Source organism: Trachurus japonicus, chromosome 10 (genome assembly GCF_045865225.1).
Source record: "Trachurus japonicus isolate A0001 chromosome 10, Traja_1.0".
Taxonomy (NCBI): domain Eukaryota; kingdom Metazoa; phylum Chordata; class Actinopteri; order Carangiformes; family Carangidae; genus Trachurus; species Trachurus japonicus.
Genome location: NC_140916.1, coordinates 20347413 through 20365916, shown reverse-complemented (window position 1 = coordinate 20365916; position 18504 = coordinate 20347413). Strand labels below are relative to the sequence as shown.

At 39.9% G+C, this 18504-nt stretch overlaps 3 protein-coding genes across 3 annotated transcripts; all 3 read left to right on the top strand.

The window, feature by feature from the left end:
- The first annotated feature begins 2734 nt into the window (after positions 1 to 2734).
- On the top strand, positions 2735 to 7585 carry llcp (lisH-containing low complexity protein). The gene is made up of 8 exons (XM_085789930.1): positions 2735 to 2992; positions 3698 to 3750; positions 3845 to 3927; positions 4739 to 4797; positions 4892 to 5066; positions 5510 to 6652; positions 6736 to 6839; positions 6959 to 7585. Exons 1-8 carry the CDS (start codon positions 2885 to 2887, stop codon positions 6992 to 6994), a joined length of 1761 nt encoding a protein of 586 aa, XP_085646056.1. The 5' UTR covers positions 2735 to 2884; the 3' UTR covers positions 6995 to 7585.
- A 1350-nt stretch (positions 7586 to 8935) lies between these two features.
- On the top strand, positions 8936 to 13647 carry tmco6 (transmembrane and coiled-coil domains 6). Its single transcript, XM_085789929.1, has 13 exons — positions 8936 to 9134; positions 9997 to 10103; positions 10194 to 10306; positions 10407 to 10590; positions 10679 to 10783; positions 10979 to 11073; positions 11190 to 11306; positions 11445 to 11559; positions 11649 to 11829; positions 12349 to 12443; positions 12541 to 12708; positions 12824 to 12958; positions 13047 to 13647. Exons 1-13 carry the CDS (start codon positions 9044 to 9046, stop codon positions 13068 to 13070), a joined length of 1530 nt encoding a protein of 509 aa, XP_085646055.1. The 5' UTR covers positions 8936 to 9043; the 3' UTR covers positions 13071 to 13647.
- A 1201-nt stretch (positions 13648 to 14848) lies between these two features.
- LOC146979902 (uncharacterized) lies at positions 14849 to 17786 on the top strand. The gene is made up of 7 exons (XM_085789928.1): positions 14849 to 14993; positions 15168 to 15326; positions 15454 to 15564; positions 15827 to 15883; positions 15990 to 16136; positions 16228 to 16341; positions 16594 to 17786. The coding sequence occupies exons 2-7, from the start codon at positions 15195 to 15197 to the stop codon at positions 16645 to 16647; spliced, it is 615 nt and encodes a 204-aa protein (XP_085646054.1). The 5' UTR covers positions 14849 to 14993; positions 15168 to 15194; the 3' UTR covers positions 16648 to 17786.
- Positions 17787 to 18504: the final 718 nt, after the last annotated feature.

Below are 18504 nucleotides of genomic sequence, written 5' to 3'. Positions count from 1 at the left end.
TTCTGTGGTTGCGGGATGTTTACCCAGCATGAAGATATTTAAGAAAAGAGGAGAGTTAAAGAAACCTAAAGCTACAAGGGAACCTGCTCAAATGGCAGCCAGAAGGAACAAGAAGGGGAGGTTTATTTTAATACTAACAGGATAATACTGGTGTTATTTCCTTAAGTATGAGTCAGTGGTCTAGGTTGGCTCACTCCTTTAATTTCTCACCTTGTGGTGTCTGCATACATCACATCTGGAAATATATGTGATTGCTTTGCAAAAGAAACTATGTGCATTTGAATTTGAATTTGAATAAGTGAAAATTAAATCTTTAGAAAGGATGGGAAGCCAACCACAGACAACATGACCTTCATTTGAATTTCCTTTCATCCCTCCATCCCTATATAATAGTCAGTTTTTTCCATAGACTGTAAAAAGAATGGACGTAGCATCCGTGACGTCACCCACTGGTTTTGGGGAGTCGTTTTTGTGACTCAAATATGGCGGCCTGGACAGCGCCATGTTGGATTGGCCGGCCGAGAACCCGCCCACTGGCCTCGAAGCAGCCTGTCTCCGGACCGCTCCGGACCTGTCACTCAACGTTTCCGCGCCCTAATTGGTCAGAGTTTTAACCTAATGACAGTAAAACGGTAGAGTTTAAAAAAAATTCACCCCCCTCAGAGTGTGTGCGGGGGTAGAAACTATCGATTGAGAAAAAAAAACGTTCTGACACCAGGCTTTTAACATGTTTACTGAGGATGTAAAATCGGCGATTTTAACATGGGGGTCTATGGGGAATGCTCCCTTCTGACACCAGCCCCCAGAGGAAGCCGGGGGGATTGCAGTTTTTTGAACGCGGAAGTGAGCTTCACTTCTCAGACCCACAACTGCCCCCTTGGTTTTTTCACATCCTACAGTCAACTTAAAGTCAATTATGCAAGTTGCTTTTCCGCAGTTTTGCTAACTCTCCTCCATGTATATAGTTTTTAATGGAGCCGGTGAGAAAGCAATCCATGGAGCAGTGGATAACGTTATATATCATATACACGTTACAATGTGTATATTTGTGTAGTCTTATCTGTCATAGAGATTATGGGTGACAGGGCGCCTTTGTGTCGCGGTGCTGCTGCGACAAGAGCTGGGACACCGGGTCGGTGGCGCTGATCATGCAATGTTGGTTTTTGGCCAAGAAGATGCAAGGCAGAGAGCCTCCATTCTCCCTGTAACAAGTTACAAAAATACATTTATTTAACCATCACAATTACTCTGAAGTTGTTTAATTAAAGCAGAAGTAAGTGATATATTTGTGTTAATATAAGTCTTAAATAGTTATATTTGCCCAGGTCATATCACTTTCAAAGAGTGTTTGGACTGAAAGCACTGGACTTAGTTATTTGTCTAGGAAGAGAAACGTTTATCGTATCCTACAGTTTTATCCAATGAGGAGAACTTCATCAGGGCTGTGTGTGCAGCCAAGGAACGCCGTGAATGTGGTGACGTAGCGACGAGGACTGTTATGGTGCGTTCATGGAACTCGTATTTTCCGACCGTGAAGTGGTACCGTTCGATCTGGTACGAGTTCACCGGTCGGAAGTTACGAGTGGCCGTTATAGTGACTTTCACCGGTAAAACAGGTCGGAAAACACGAGTGGGTTGCCTGAAACGCTACAAAGTCGTAAGTTGTGACTTGAAGCTGTAATTTACGATTTCAAAAGCCTGCCTGGAACGCAGCATTAGCGAAAACGACCGGACCACTTACTTCTGCTTTAATATGTTGCATAGCTCCTCTTTAACTTGCCTTTGTTTTGATAGTGGACGGAAACTGGGGCACTTGGAATAATCCTTGCCATCACTCACAACCATGTACATCGCAAAGCAGGCTTATTTGTAATAGGCTACTGTATGTTTTAATGCTTTTTAGTAGATTGTTGGCATCCAGGACACAAGTTTATTCTGAAACCCGTCAGTTTAAAACGTGTAGGGCTATTTAAAAATCTTAAGACTACTAATTACGGAAACGAACGAAATTCTGGAAATAAACATAAATACAAAATCTAAATTTTAAGAAACTCTTTTCACTTTCACTAAAGGGAGATGATGTCATTCATTCTCAGTAGGTAGTGCAGAATAATCAGAAACTTTGAAAGCCATGCTTTAGGATGTCTATAGGCTATCCATATTGTCAAAGAGACAGATCAGATCACTAAACTGCAGGGATAACAGCCCAGTGCTTCCCAATTGATTTCTTCCCGTCAAATGGTTTTGCCCCTGGGTAAATTACCTGAGAGACTGGTCCAAATCATACAAGCCTTGACTGTTAGCTATAGGGAGTGGTGACTTGTCTGATAGATTTCCTTCCTTGGAGAGGATGTGAAACTAAGCTGAAACTGCGCTAAAATTGAGCAAAATCGTAGGAAAGTTAGAGGGAAATTGAAAGCAAAGCGATGGAAAGAGAGAGGGTCTTTGTTGGTTGGTATGACTGGGTCAGTAATGGCTCCAACATGTCATTCCCCCACTTCAAACTCTGTGAAAACATGTCTACAAGTTGAGTATGCATTACTGTAACAGATACTGACCTGAAATGTCCAAACACTCCAGTGGAGGTTAACAAGCCTGTAAATTATTGTACTATTTCATATTGGCCGGTAAATGCTTTATTTTACTAAGAGAAACTATAAAGCATGAGGCTAAATTCTGGTTGTTTTATGACCGTACTACAGCTCCCGTGGTGCATTGCGGGGGTGAAAGGAACGACTTCCTGAGTTCGGAGTTCGACCATGCTAACGTGCTCGTTTCAGTGGAGTAGCGGCAACTAAGTGAAGAATGTGGTCAGATTTGATATGAAAATACTCTCGGCAGGAACTGTAGCGTGTCTGTGTGTCGTCGTCCTCGAGTGTCGGACATGTCTGTGAACACGTCAAAGCACGAGCTGAACCATTTGATCTACCGCCATCTGAAGGAGCATGGTTTCCACTCAGCTGCTGAGGAGCTGGAGAAGCACAGCCCACAGGTCAACACACACACTCACTCACTCTCACATACACACACATGCTTGACAGTGAGGTAGCCTACTTTAGTTTAGGACGTTTATACAAAGTCTCTGGTTTACATTAACTGTCCATGCTGCAGCACTTTGCAACAGTGTTTCAATGCTACAGTAGTAGTGTGACAAATTGCTACAACCATGTGACCCCTCTGCTCTGTACGTGAACACTGTGTTCACCTATTGCTTACTAATAAAAGTATTGTCACGTGTTGAATCTAAAGCCTCCATTTATTTTCATGGAATAGGCTACTGATGATATTAAACGTATTGTTAATAGGGTATTGTACCAGGGTTACTTTGAAATTAACTTTCATCTATAATCCCTGGTCACAGATAAAACAGAGAGACGTAAACACAACAGACAGAACAAGAAATATCCCACTATTATGTATTAATTCTTTAAGTGACACTTAATGGTAATAGTAATTGGTTTAGCAGTCATGTTTAACAATAGACTATTTTATGCATTCATATGATATTAGAACTGAATTACATTTATAAACATAATGTCCAAATAAAGTTTTTGTTATACTCAAGGAGACATTTGGCATTCACTCTGAGAATGTGATATCAAGATGAATTCCTATTTATTTACATCTACAGTATCTAACAAAGTATCTTATCACTTTATATTGAAAGATTTGTGTTGGTTTTGTTTTTTGTATGCAGGGGGAGACAAAAAATTCTGCCTCATTACTGGAAATCTACAGTTCATGGTTAAAGTGAGTGTGATTTTTTTCCACAAGTCAACCACCTTCATCTCACAAGAGGACCTCTCTGTAATGACATACAACATATTGTTTTAATTCCTGACAGGGGCTCTAAAAAGAAAAAGCAGACAAAGAAATCTGACTCAGCTAAGCACAAGTCTGAAGAACAAGGAGCGACTGCAACTAAAGGTATGAGCAATTGTGACTAAAGTTGGTGCTGAACTGTTTGTTTCCAACCTAATAAACTGACTAAATACCAATAACTAACAAAGTCTGAGATACTGATTAAAACATCTTTATTGCCTTGGGTTGACAAGGTTTTTCCAGTAAAAAAAAAAAAAGTGAAACTCTCTTAGAAGGTTTTCTCCACCTGATTTATCTTTGCTCTTAACTTAAAGGTGTACAGAAATGGCCGTTTGTCCTGTTTGTCGCGCTGAGTTGTCACGAGCTGCAACACGAGTTTACCCGAGTAAGGAAAACGAATTTGATTGGTCGTTATCGAGCGGGCGGGATATTCAAAGCTTGGGGCGAGCCCGAGCTCCGTGTGTGTGTGCGTGTCTCTTACGTTTGAGTGACGGATGACGGATCCAATATCAGTGGCTGATGAATCGTGAGCAGGCTGACGTATAATCCGTGCGCCTGCATTATCCAATACGAAAAAAAAAAACTACACTAAAATACACACTTTCATCACGGATTTACTCAAAAATAGAATTTTGCACAAAGTTTGGCCTACATCGTCTGATAGATGAGTTATCACATTAATTTTATGACCCAGAGTGGGCTTAAATTCAATTTTCTTTTCTGTACACCTTTAACTCAAGATTGGGCATTATGCAGGGTTGTTGTGGATTTTCAAATTTGCATTAATTCATTCATTAGTTATTTGAAAGTTAAGGATAGCTGCTGAATTTCTTTCAGTAGGATTAAAACTTCATCTGTCACTGGATAATAAAGAGTCTGTTGGATATTTTTTTAACCCTACACTTTCTGTGTCTAGCTTCACCAAAGAAAAAGAGTGATAAACCAGGGAAAAAAACAGACTCACAAAAAAAGAAGGTGAGTTTCATTTTGTTTTAATTTTATTTAATGTGTCTTTTTTTTTTTTTTTTTTTTATGTACTGAGGAAACTGCTTTCTATTTTAATTTTTAGGCTGTGCCAGCAAAAAGGAAAAACAGTGAAGGAAAATCTCCAGAAGATGTCACTAAGGCGAAGAAATCAAAGACCCAAACAAAGGACAAAGTTGTAGCCGCTGGTGAAGATGATGCAGACTCTGACAGCAGTCTGGATGTGGAGAAATGGAAGAAACTAGTCCTGCAGTTTACAGGTGTGTGCGTAGGGGTAAGGGAGTGTGTTATGAAGTGCGTTTCAAAGTAATTAAGAATTTTATTTTATGCCAAAATACATACAGTAGTTAGATATAAAGCTCCAAATGAGAGGGAAAGTGAGTGGTGTCTTTTTGGGAGATTTTCCCGCTGGAAAGAGACAGAATGAACAGTGGAGAAAGTTAAGAGGTGTGGAAAATGCGGGAAATGGTGGGAGATGAAAAGACAGGGAGCACTGGGTTCTCTCACTCAAAGGGAGAAAGAGAACCACCAGACCAGACAGGACATCACCACCCATGAACAACCTTGCAATGGAAAACAGTGATTTCATACAAACAGAGTTGTGTACGGTACCGTTGTGGTTGCTATTGATGTTTCCTTTTAGACATTTGTGCCACATTACCATGTTTGTTCAATGCCTTTACTTTATTTACTCTGTCCACAGAGGATGACCTGAGCAAGATGGAGACCATCAACGCTCTGGACTCCACGACACCACAGCCCAAGAAAGCAAGAGTGAGAAAACCCCGGGCGAAGCCTCCCGCAAAAACTGCCACTCCCATTCCTAATAATGGGACTGTTGAAAAGAATGAACAGGTGGAGGAGAAGGCTGCAACGGCCACGCCAGCAAAGAACAGCAAAAACAAGAAGGGCAGTCCCAAAAAGACTGCACCTGTGACCCCCTCTGCCACTCCGAGCAAAGAGCAAAACACCAACGCTGCAGAGACCACACCGGCTGCAACCACTCTCTCTCCTTCAAAACAGACACCAGCGAAAGAGAAAAGGAAAGCTGTGACTCCTAGTAAGGAAAATAATGATGAGACGACACCTGAGCCTAAGAGGAAGAGGAAAAAGGAGATAAAAGAGCCCAGCGCTGAAGTGAATGCACATGAAACTAGTGATGATGGAAAGGAAAAAGAGAGTAAAGAGGAGAAGAGGAAAAAGCAAGAGTGTGATGGTAAACCTGTGGAGGAGAAGAAGAAGAAGAAGAAGACAAAGGGAGGAAAGGGAGATAGCAAAATAAATGAAACTGGAGACTTATTAGAGGAAACAGAAAACGGGGACGTTCATAATGAGGACGTTTCAGAACCAGTACTACAGGAAAAGAAACACAAGAAAAAGAAGAAGAAAAAGGAGGAATCTGAGGAAAATCCAGAGAAGTTAGCTGATGAAGTACAAGAAAATACAGAGCAGATAGCTGAAGAAAAGAAAGCAAAGAAAAAGAACAAGGAAGCTGTCGGTAGTGAAGAAAATTCAGAGCTATTGGTTAAAGAAAAAAAAGTGAAGAAAAAGAAAAAGGAATGCCCTAACGAGGAAAACTCAGAGCAGATAGTTGAAGAAAAGAAAAAGAAAAAAAAGGACAGAGCTGATCACAATGAGATGTCAGAGGAGATTGTAGAAGAAACTTTGATATTAAAGGAAAAAAAGAAAACGGAGAACGGTGACAGAGAGGAGGAGCATCAAGAGAATACCGTAGGGAGGAAGAAGAAGAAAAAGGAGTCGTCACTGGAAAACAGTTCAGCTGAAACGGAACCAGTACCTCCGTTCGAACCCGAGACACCGTGTCCTCCATCGGGGAAGAAGAAAAGTAAGTGCCGACTGTAACTAAATGCTAAAAGTCTTCTTTTTATATATGATTTGTTTTTACATTTTCATTTGTCTTCATCTCAGAGAAGAGCAAACTGAAATCAGATGAGATCCCAGAAACGCCTGCAGCTTCGGTCCAGGACGCCACGGCAACGGAAATCCTCCAAACACCCTCCAGCCACAAAAAGGTAGCACAACACTGTACAGATACGGATATGTTACAGATTTATGTCCCTGCTTGAAAAGCGGTTTCACGGATCAATGATGATTCTAAGTTCATTTGTTAATTTTCTGTAATTCCTCGCAGAAAAAGAAATCCTCCAAGACTCATGAAGAAGAATGAATCAAGTCAACATGTCCCTCCAAACTGTTTCTAATCATATTTTAATGGTTAAAAGAATTTGTTTAAAACTGTAAAGGTGGATTGTTTTTTCTATTTTTGGTACATTTTTATCTTTCTGTTTTGTTTTGTGTTTACAACGCTGAATATCGCAAACTGCGACAGCTGTCTTTTTTTTTTTACTGTTTTGTATAGTTATTGAAAAATAACTATTTTTATTTGCATGATTATGTAAAAGACATTTAATTGCTTATTTCGGGGATATCCTCTTGGGATATATGTAAAATTAAGCCACTATGAAGATCTCTTGAGCTCATTCTACCTCAGTCTGAGTTCTTCCCTTGATCACAGGTCAGATTTGATAGTGATTCATACAGTATAATGAAATGAATATTGTCTTAACTACTGTTTCATGTGTTAAAATTGGCAAAGACTTTGTCGGGGGGGAGAGTTTCAAATTCACTAAAATAATATTGAAATCGTTTTGATAGCCTTTAAAGTTTTAAAGCAAATGTTTTAAATGTTTGATAAAGCTTTTATACACTGTACATTGTGCTTTTAATACAAATTAAATGTTATAGTTTTTTTAATACCCTGTCTGAAGTCCATGGAAATACCATCAACTCACTGACTTGTACAGTAGGCTACTGTTACCATTCACCGCTATTTGTTAAAAGTTGTTTCCCCTTTTGTATAAATGGACCTTTAAAACTGAACTGGCTGAAACAATATGTTAAATCCCTAAATGAATGTGGCACACATATTCTGTCAAGGTATATTTAACAAATGGCGGGTGATATAGAGTTTATAGGGTTTATAGCTTTGGCTTTGAGATCAAATAATGCATTTTCCCTAAGTGTGATACAGAGAATGACGAGCATCTCTTTGACTCATGCTCTCATACCCATTTGTTTGGCAATAATGAATTGGGATTTTGTAAGCAGACCCAGAGGTTAACATGACCTGGTTCTCTAGACAAAAAGGCAATGCAGCTTTTACATTTATTTATTTTATATTATTGCAGTTTATAATACTTACACCTTTAATCCAGAGTGAATTCTCAAAGAAACACAACATTCATAATTTCCACTTCCAAATTCAATCATCAGAAGTAAAATTATTATTATTTTCTATTTAATTCTTTATAAGTATTGTAATACAAAATTTACTAGCAGAATCATTTCCAATACAAATTGTACATTAAAACTATACTATAACACAGTAATGAATGGAACAGGAGAGCGATGGAAAAAAAAAAAAAAATTCATGGAAGGTAAATAAATAAATACAAACATGACAGAGTCACAATACATAGCATACACTACATCAATTATAGTTTCCTTTTTTGGGATCTGATGAAGGGAAAGATCAAATATTGATATAAACGTGCATTTTTAGATTTTATTCTTTTTAATTAATCACAAAATCTGGAGAGCTAGAGGAAAATGGGGTAACATTTAGAAATTTACATTTGTGTATGAAATATTTTGCAGAAAGTTGGTACTACACTGGTCGCATGACTTTAACGTCATCACTACGACACAACTGGCAACCCATGCTTTCATCTGTGGTGTGTTTACCTCATGGATGTATTATATTATCGATCCATGGTTTACCTCTTTTCCAAATGTGTTTCCTCTTATATTGACATGGTTTGTAAGGCCTACAAATAAACATAACGGCAGTTAAAATGGACTGTAGATCAATTTCCGTGTTTGTCGTAATGCCGTCCACATAACTAAAACACGTACAAGAAACAGAAAAAGCCAGGGTGGCATACAATGTCAGGGTTTGTATTGTATTGGACTCTGACTCATCTCTGCTCATATTAAACACCATAAAGAAAAGACAGCGTATTCACTGTCGTAGTTTATGTTGCAAACTTGAAAGACAATTTTGAAAATCTTTAGCAAAGGATCTTTACGACTTCCGGTTTTTAAAAGTAATTTCCGGTATCCTCACTGCTGCACCAGCACAACAGCTACAACACATCTTCCACTATGCAATAATAAGTCATTATTACGAATTTAACTTAAAATAGTGCTACTGACAATGTGGAGGCTAAACAAAGTTCGCCACAAAGCCGGACGACAAGGAGACAACCTGCAGGAGTTCAAGTTAAAGAGGCGAGAGCACGAGAAAGGTAAAACTGAACAAACATTATGTGGCATGTTTGTTTGGTGCTGACCTGACCGTTATTGTTATTGTGTAACTATTAAGTTCACGCAACGTCATGTCAGTAAAACGACTAACTGAGGGTTAACGATAAAAAATAAAGTCAGCATAGCCTAGCCTACTACAAACTAATGGATCAAAAGCACAAATCAAAAGCCAGCGAAGGTAATGTGTGTAGCGCACATTTGTAGTTACATTTTCATCATGGACGGATTATATGAGACAACGCGCTCCTGAGCACAAAAAATGTTTAACCCCACCACTGTCACTTCTGCATCAACCCTGGACTGCAAGAGACACAAAACTGACGTTAAGCCTGTTGTTGTTGTGAACTTAAGTGGTTTTGTGTCTCTGTGAAGCTTGTGTGCAGCCACCCTGTCCTTCAGCGGTCCCTGTGGTTGTTGTGTCAGTGTACATGGTTTTTCTCTGAATAGTTATTTAGTCATTGTTGCATTCCTCTGAGGTCAGTGTGCATCCTCTGTAGGCGTTGTTGCTTCTTAAGGTTGTAACTTTATTTTGTTTATCGTTGTTATGGGTTTGCTTTGCCTTCTTGTCACTTTGTGTTTCCATTGACATGTGTGACAGGTTATTTTTCTGCATCCTGTCGGTCTGATCAGTACTGCATCCTTTGATCTTCTATTATAACGGCACCAATTGTTATGTTTGTGAATCCCAGGAAAAAAGGTTACCCATGAAAAAGACCTTTCCCCTGAAAGAGATTCATGTAAAACAGGTTAAAGATGGCGCTGGTTTGGACTATAGCTATAAAGTCACAATGCTGAAAATTGATAATGAAGTAATGTGATATTTTCCACATTCGAATGCTGTAGCATTGAGACAGGCCCGCAGAGACAGACAGCTTGTGAGCAAGAGACTCCTGCTGAACGAAGATGAGGAGCAGCCGGAGGCCACCATGGACACCACCTCAGGAGAGCAGGTGAGTGGCAGATGTTGTGACAGATGTTAGCAGGTTCAATGAATGAAATGATGGATCTTCATAATTAAACCTACTCAACATTTTCCCCAGGACGTGACCAGTTTGTTCCACAGACTCCAACACAGCGGACCTGAGAAGGAGGCCCTCATGAAGGACCTGAGTAAAGCTCTCCGTGACCCATCAGCACAGCTCACCTTCATCAAGTACGGTGGTGTCGCCACTCGCCACAGCAGATTAATTACCACAGCACTTGTCACTGTTTATATCTCATCAGTCATGTGTCACATCTGTCTGTGGTCGTAGGCAGGAGAACAGCATGCACCTGCTGGTCGGCCTGCTCACCGGCTCTAATGCCCAGTGCCGCCTACATGCCGCTCGCTGTCTCCATGAGCTGTCTCACTCTCCTCACACCGAGGTGGCCCCGGTCTGTCTGCCCGCCACGCCGTACCTGCTCACCTACCTGTCCGGCCAAAGCACCAAGTTCACTGTGAGTACCGACTCATACCAGGCAGTGTGTGATATCTCACCTAAATCTAGACAAGAGTTCTGACTTTCTGTCTTTCATGTGTACGCAGGAGCTGTGTCTCTACACACTGGGTAATTTATGCCCTGACAGCGATGTTGTGAAAGAAAAACTCCTGGCCCAGGGAATAATTCCAGCTCTGGCCAGCTGTATGGAGGTAATCTAACAATCATCTATCAATCTTCATTTAAAGTGTAGAATCACCACGCAACACTATACAATTTACAATAAAATAGTGCATGAGGAAAACACACCTCAGCTTTACCTCACCAATATCTTCACATCTGTAGCACAAATCCCTGACTTGGTCAGATGTAATATTATTATTAGTACTGTATGTCTGTGTGTCCAGAACCAGAGACACAATCTAGCTGTGGTGGAAGCTGTGGGGTTCACCCTCTCTCAGCTTCTCCAGGCCAAAGATGCTGCTGCAGAGAAAATAATCACGTAAGCACTTCAATTTAACACTGTTCGCTCTTCAATATTTAAGTCTTCTTTTGTAATTTGCTTCTGATATTAGCCACAATACTCAGATGTGAAATGGTTCTCTTCTTTCCCTGAAGGATGGTGCTATCCTCCAGTTTACCGGCACACTTGTTATCAGTCCTGACTCCTGACCCAAAGTTTGGCCTGGCACCTGCTATTGAGTGTGCATGGTGTCTGCACTACCTGGCTTGCAGGTGAGAACTGTAGGATATTCTCAGCAAATGTCAACAACATGTCTGTTATATTTACACACTACACTGTCATCAAATGTAATTACTTCACTAACTGTGTAATGACGATCTGTCTCTCCTCCGGTCTTATCTTACATGAAGCGTCCAGGGCAACAGAGAGCTGTTGGCCCGTGGTGCCCTGCTACAGTGCAGTTCCCTGTTAGTGTCACTTGGTGGTGCTGTCGCTGAAGGAAACAAAGAAGAGGGAATTGAGCTGGTAAGAACGGATCAAGGACTGTATGCTGCAGCTGTCAGTGTGTTTTTGTGTTTGTTGTTGTCTGAATGTTTTTTGTCCTCTGTTCTCAGCTTGTCTGTCCTTTGCTGCGATGTGTGGGAAACCTCCTGTCCCTCTGCCCGGTGGACAGCCTCCACACTCAAGTGGGCGACTTCCAGCTTGTGGTTGCCGTGTGTGCACTTCTTCAGGCCTACATACACAGCCAGCCAGCCTTGGCCAGAGAGAGCGCCTGGGTCCTCAACAACCTCACAGGTTAGACTGATCTGTTATGTTGTATACCTGTCATATAATCAGCATCATCATTACTGATACATCACAGTTTGAGGTGAATGTTTATTAACAGGATTCTTGGAACTTGTGCAAAAATACTAAATAAATCTTACTTGAATTACACTCTCTGTTGAAGGAGACTTTGACATGAGTGACACATTTGTGTTTAGTTTTTAGTTTTTTTTGTTATATAGGCGTTTTATTATTCAAGATTAAAGATTCAAGAAGTTTATTTATCACTCAGATGTACAAGTACATACATTGTGAAAAGCTTGAGTTGGGGGGGGGGTGCTCCACAATATGCATAAATAAATTAAAAAGAGACAGTAAATAAATAGCAATACTAAAACCTATCTAAAAGGTTTAAAAGGTTTAAAGGGAAGTTAAAAGAGTCCAGGCCAGCTTTCAAGGCCGCAACGAGAGTCCATGTATTTATGTGTATGTATTTATCTGGTGTGATGTGAATCGTTCCAATGTTATTCCCATCACTCTCTGTTCCAGCTCACTCTGGTGCTTTCTGCTCGGCTCTGCTGACTCACAGCTTGGTCCCTGGTCTGATTCAGCTTCTGTCTTTCTCACAAGGCATCAATACAATGGTCAGTTCAAGCTAGAATCAGACTTTGATATTATTGCTCTTGTAGTTCGTCACAGTCGTAGCGGCAGATAACGTCTGAATCTGAACTGTGTCCTCAGATCCTCAGGGTTTTAGCAAATATTGCCCACAAGAACAAGGAGACCTGCGTGCAGCTGGCCCAGCTGGGATTGCTGCCTACGCTCTGTGCGACACTTAAAATGGCCGACCAGGAAATGGTGACCCTGAGTCTGGAGGTCCTCTTCATGCTGGTTGTTAGCAGGCCACAGGTAGGCAAAGCGATGACGCTGCTCAGTAGAGATAACCAAACAAGTTTCTTTTCTTTTTTTTAACTCTTAGCAACTGTATTCGTCACGTCATTTACCAGTGATGTCTCTCCTTCAGTTGGCAGATGAGTTTATAAGGCACGGTGGGGTTTCGCTGTTGGAGGCCATTCAGTACAACAGTGAAGGAGAGATGAGGCGACGGGCAGCGTACCTCTTGGAGCATCACCTACTGCCATACTCAGGCGACTGCACAGTAAAGACTCTTGTATACAGTAGTTTGCTGTGTTTGTTTTAATTAATTCAGAATTCAAAAACGACTCATTTGATCTGTTGTGTTGCAGGTGGACAACCTCCCACGTTCCTGAGGCAGCAAAGAGGGATCGTTTACACCTGTGAGAGGTACAGTGTGTCACCAGACGCAGACACAGTGAGGACACACCTGAGGAAACAGGACAACTTGGTTCTGTTTTGACCTGTGTACGTGTTGCAGTCTGAAAAATACCGACAGACCGAAGTTTTTAATAAGATGCAATATGATATGTTTTTACTGATGGTTATCAGTGAGTTTCTAAAGGGTATGTGTTTTTGATACCTCTAGTTTTACACTCATTCATAAACCTTTACATGAAACCGTATTTATATTCAGATTAGGTCTGAGTTCATCTTTTTTAATGTTGCATTTTGTGCCACCATGAGAGACACATCAACAGGAGGGACAGAAGACTGAAGATTTTTTTTTTATTTTTGCACATGAAGGTCTCATCTGCCTGGAAAACACCCACAGTATGTGTAAACTGCAGAGGACTGACCATTATGAACTGACTGTTAATACAGAGCAAGGATTGTGAGAAACACTTTTGTGATATAGACAAATATTGTGTGTTTTTAGTCAATAATTTATTAAATGAACATTCATGAATTAATAAATGTGAGCTTCATAACAAACCTGACAGTTGTTTTATGAGTACCAGGGTATGTGGGTGACATTTTTAAAATTTAGTTTACTAATAATATGTTGATATATTTATACGTAATTAAACCAAAATATTATAAACATGTGCATTTGAAGCAAAAATCACTGGTTATCAAAGGACCCACACAGAGATGGCTCATTGTGTAATACAATAAACTTTTTGATTCTGTCAAATATCGTACCAGTCCAGGATCTGTTGATCATCACCTCTGGTGTATTTATAATATGATTGTTAAATCATTTATCAGTGACAAATGTTTGAGGCATGCTAAATAATTTTCTCAAAACTCTTCAACTGTGGTACAGCAAGATAAAATGAAAGTCTAGCACTAGCTTCACAAAGATTATTGGTCATAAGTTCATTTTTGTATTAGTTTCAATATTAAACACTTGAAGTTTAAAACATAACTTCTTACTTATCACAGGGACTCAATAGCTACATTTCAGCAGAATTGGCTTTGCCCAAATTGAACTTGACTGCACCCCAATACATAACACCAATGCCATCGTCAAATTTGCTGATGACACAACAGTGGTGGGGTTGATCAGCAAAAACAACGAGTCTGCCTACAGAGAGGAAGTGCTGGGGCTGACAATGTGGTGCAAAGAAAATAACCTCACACTGAACATCAAAAAAACCAAAGAACTGATAATAGACTTTCGGAAAAAGAAAGATGCACACACACCACTGTACATTGATGGCGAGGAGGTGGAGAGGGTGACAAGTTTCAAATTCTTGGGCACCCATATCACAGAAGACCTCAAATGGACTGTTAACACCAACATGCTGGTTAAAAAGGCACGACAAAGGCTGTACTTCCTGAGAACACTCAGGAAGATCAACCTGTCTCAACACCTGCTCGTGTCTTATTACTGCAGCACCATTGAAAGCATTGTGACTCATGGCATCTTGACTTGGTACGGGAGCTGCTCTGCTGCTCTGCCTCTTTGAACTTCTGTATTTATTTATTTTATTCTCCTGTCTTTTTTTTTTAACGAGTCCGTATCTGACTGTGCACTTTGAATTTCGTTGTACACACAAGTACAATGACAATAAAGTATCTTGAAATCTTGAAATCTTGAACCGTCAGAGCAGCACACAGATCTGAGTGGGATTTCATCGTGCTTCAGTGTCTGAGTGGACACTGCAGTGTTGTCCAAGAGCCTCAGCCTGCAACTCCCAAACAAAGTTTCCAGCTCCTCCCCTCAATGACAAAAAAAATTGAAGAAAAGTGTCAAATTTCCTCATTTCCTTTCTCCACCCACAACATTCGCCTCCCGTGATCTTACACACTGTTTCTCTACATAAAACAAGGTGGGTCACTGTTTTTGTTCCTATTTCCCCGCATTCTTGTAGATTATGCATGCAGCTGGTATCTTGAGTTGTTCGGCATCAGCATCACAACTATTCTCTTGTAGTACTGCACTATAGTGGTAGAAAACATTAATCTGGTTTGATTTGTTCTTTTTTTTTTCTCTCCTCCCACAGCAAAATACAGCATACAGTTGCCTGGAAATGGAGGGCACTGAGTCAACAATTAGAGAGCGAACAAAACAACAAGATGGTAATCCAAAGGCAGACAATGCGCTGCTGATGTCAAGCAAGCCTCTCCACCGCTTCGTCCGGAGAGAACCCAGAACTCTTGGGGTAACACATCAAACAATGCAGAGACACAGATACAAGCTGGTGCCCAGTTACAGGAAACTGTGCTGTCTTGCAATGAGAAACTAAAAAGAAACTGCAAGAATCCATACTTCTTCCATCTCCTCCTTAGATTGTCGTTCTGATCTTTGGGTGTGCAGAGTTCCTGATGGGATTTCAGCTGGCCACTGAAAGCAAGCTTACATCTTGTCAAATCTACATCCCTTTCTGGCAGGGATTTCTGGTACATACACATGGTACAACATGTGACTGCTCAGCGCTGACATGCAGAAAATTGAGAAATGTTTGGCACCTAATATTTCCCTGTAAACTGGAGAGCTTAATGGAATAATTTCATATAGATGTATTTATAGGACACATTTAATTGGATAGCTACAGAGATCACTATGAGTTCATTGGAAATAGTGATACTTAGGATCAAGTAGAAGTTTACATTTTAATAAACTAACAATCTGTTTTTAATTAACTTTTGTTTTGTTTTTAAGTTCATCATTTGTGGAAACCTGTCTATCTACACTGAGATACATCCATCCAAGAAGATGGTAAGCATCTTTGTGGGTTTTATGTTTTATTTGTAGTTTTTAATTTCATGTGGTCACTTTCATGCAGTCTGTCCTTCTCAATAACCTGTTTAACTCACTTTCCCAGGTAACTGTGTGTTTGGCCATGTATGTGGTTTCCCTCTTGGGAGCCGTGGTCTCTTTTTGCTACAGGATTTACTGCATCACCTATTATATGATTATGATCAGGAGGGCAAAATACGAAACAGAGCCGTACTGGACCTACAACAGAATGGTGAGTTGCAGCATTTATTATTTTATTTTGCCTAAATAGATTACATGTTTCACTGTGTATGAATATCTCCTCTCATTTTATATTACCTCAGGGGCAGCTTTTGGCTGTTGAAGGCTTACTGTTCACCTCCTCGCTGTGTGTGTCAGCGCTTCTCCTCTTCTTGTGTGTCATTGCTCATTTGGCACTGAGATCCCCACGTACTCAGGTAATCCTACTTTTTGTTTTTTTTAGGGATGTATTTCTTCAGACTGGTATAAAAGCTCCAGAAAACAACATGAACAAAGAAGTAAATTAGGACAAATCCTCTTGAAAAAGACTGAACAACTAAGAAAAAATAAAACAAATGAACTTGACTACCTCATGATAAATCAGAACAATATCTCGCTTCTTTGTCAGTCATCATATCATTGCCTCCTTGTTTCCCTCGCCCTTAACCAGCCTCCTTAATATCTTACAGATTATTGTTCAGCACATCTCAGCTCCTCCACAGAGTGACACAGCAGCAAACTAAGATCAGTCTCCTCAGTTTATTTTTTCCTCAGTTTGTTTTCCTGTTGTTCATCTAGCACATAAAAGGAACATGTCACAATCCTGTACAGTGTATTACATTTGAATGTTGCACCACCTTGTGGCCGTAGTCACACAGCCAGCTTTTTAGTTACCGTAACGAAATAGGAGTTTTTGTAAAAGTTGTCTGGGAATGAAAGTACACTTTGAATCAAAGCCCCTTGCACATTGTATATCACCTGATTTTAATGTATACTTTACTAACAATAATGAAACAGAATTTTATGCAGAAGATGTTAGGGAGAGAAAGTCATTTTTGTCATCTGATTTACGTGCACTTATTAAGGGAAGATAGTAGCTACTAACTTTTATCTAATAAAAGCTTATGTGTGGGTCATAGTTGACACTTGATTGTGTTATGATAACATTATTCGCAGTGCACAGCAGACTTTAAATCAAAGCCTCAAGACTTGCACATTGCATTTTTTCTAATCTTACTAACAATCATATAAATGTTAGATAACACTGATACAGACAGACGTCAGAAGTGCTTCTAAATTTTCAGTTAAATAAATTGGGGGTATATTGTGTGTCTGCTCCACAATCTCACAACCTACAACAAATGCAGTTTTTATTCTTGACAAACCCAATCAGTTAGAATTTCAATGATATGTGCATTGTTTTGTGTCAAGCTTTTATTGTGACTTAACCTGTTTTGGCAGCTTGTGATTGTAATGTGATCCACTGTACACTGCACATTCAGCTAATAACATTTACACTGTGTCTTTGAATGAATGAATATATGTATGAGATTTTTTTGGTTACGGGACAGCACATCCACCTGTGACTGCTACTTTAGCAAAATTCAAAACAACAACATTAACGATGGTCCGAACACTTTATCTTGTAGCTTCATTGCAGGTGAACTGGTACTATAAATATATCCACAGCTTAGCCTTTGATCTGATGTGCATGTTCATATAATTCACCATATTCATATACAGTACATAACTATATAAGGGCCTGTCGCAATCTCCCTATCATTGTGTGAAAAACACATGTGGACAGAGACCACTCAGCTTTTAGTCATATTTGATGTCAATGATGTTATTTGTTGAAATAAACAATAAAGCAATGCTCTGATTAATGGTCAATGTTCAGTTACTCACATCTAAATGTATCTGCATAGACAGCACTTGTGCATAGGCAACTATATTCAAGTCAGACCTCACAGACAGTCCACGGGTTAGTAGGTTATTAAACAGCAGACAGTCTCCCAGAGTTTGTGCCTGCATAACACTTTCACCACTTCTCAAGTTAGCCATTAAATAGTCACATCACACATCTTCTTGTCTTTATGGTGAGACACTCATTTACATAAATACTAATTCTGCTGTCATTAAAACTAAAGCAATGTATGTATCTGAAAAAAGTTTGACCTCAACTTAAGAAATAAATTATGACAACAAACTAATCAGCATCAGATTCTTTGTCTAGGTTTAGTTTGATTATGGAGAATAGAAATGAGGACTGGGTCCCATCACTGGACTGTGTCTTTAAATGGTTTCAGTATTGCCTCACAGCTATTTGTAAGACTATTGCCATCAACTTTTGCCCCATTTTTTTTAGACTCCCTTCTGTTTTAATCAGTAAACAAATGCATTTTGTACCATGTGGCAAACAGCATGGCAATTTTAACCTCTGCATGCAACATGCGTCATCTGTTGTGAAAGAGGGATCACCTTATAGTTGAGGTCAATTTGGATGAGTTGCACAGCTGTGCACGTTTGAGGTTACTGCATGCTCCGACAGTGTATTAGCCAATGTAGTGATCCTAAAACTTTCCCCAGGCTAAGACAAA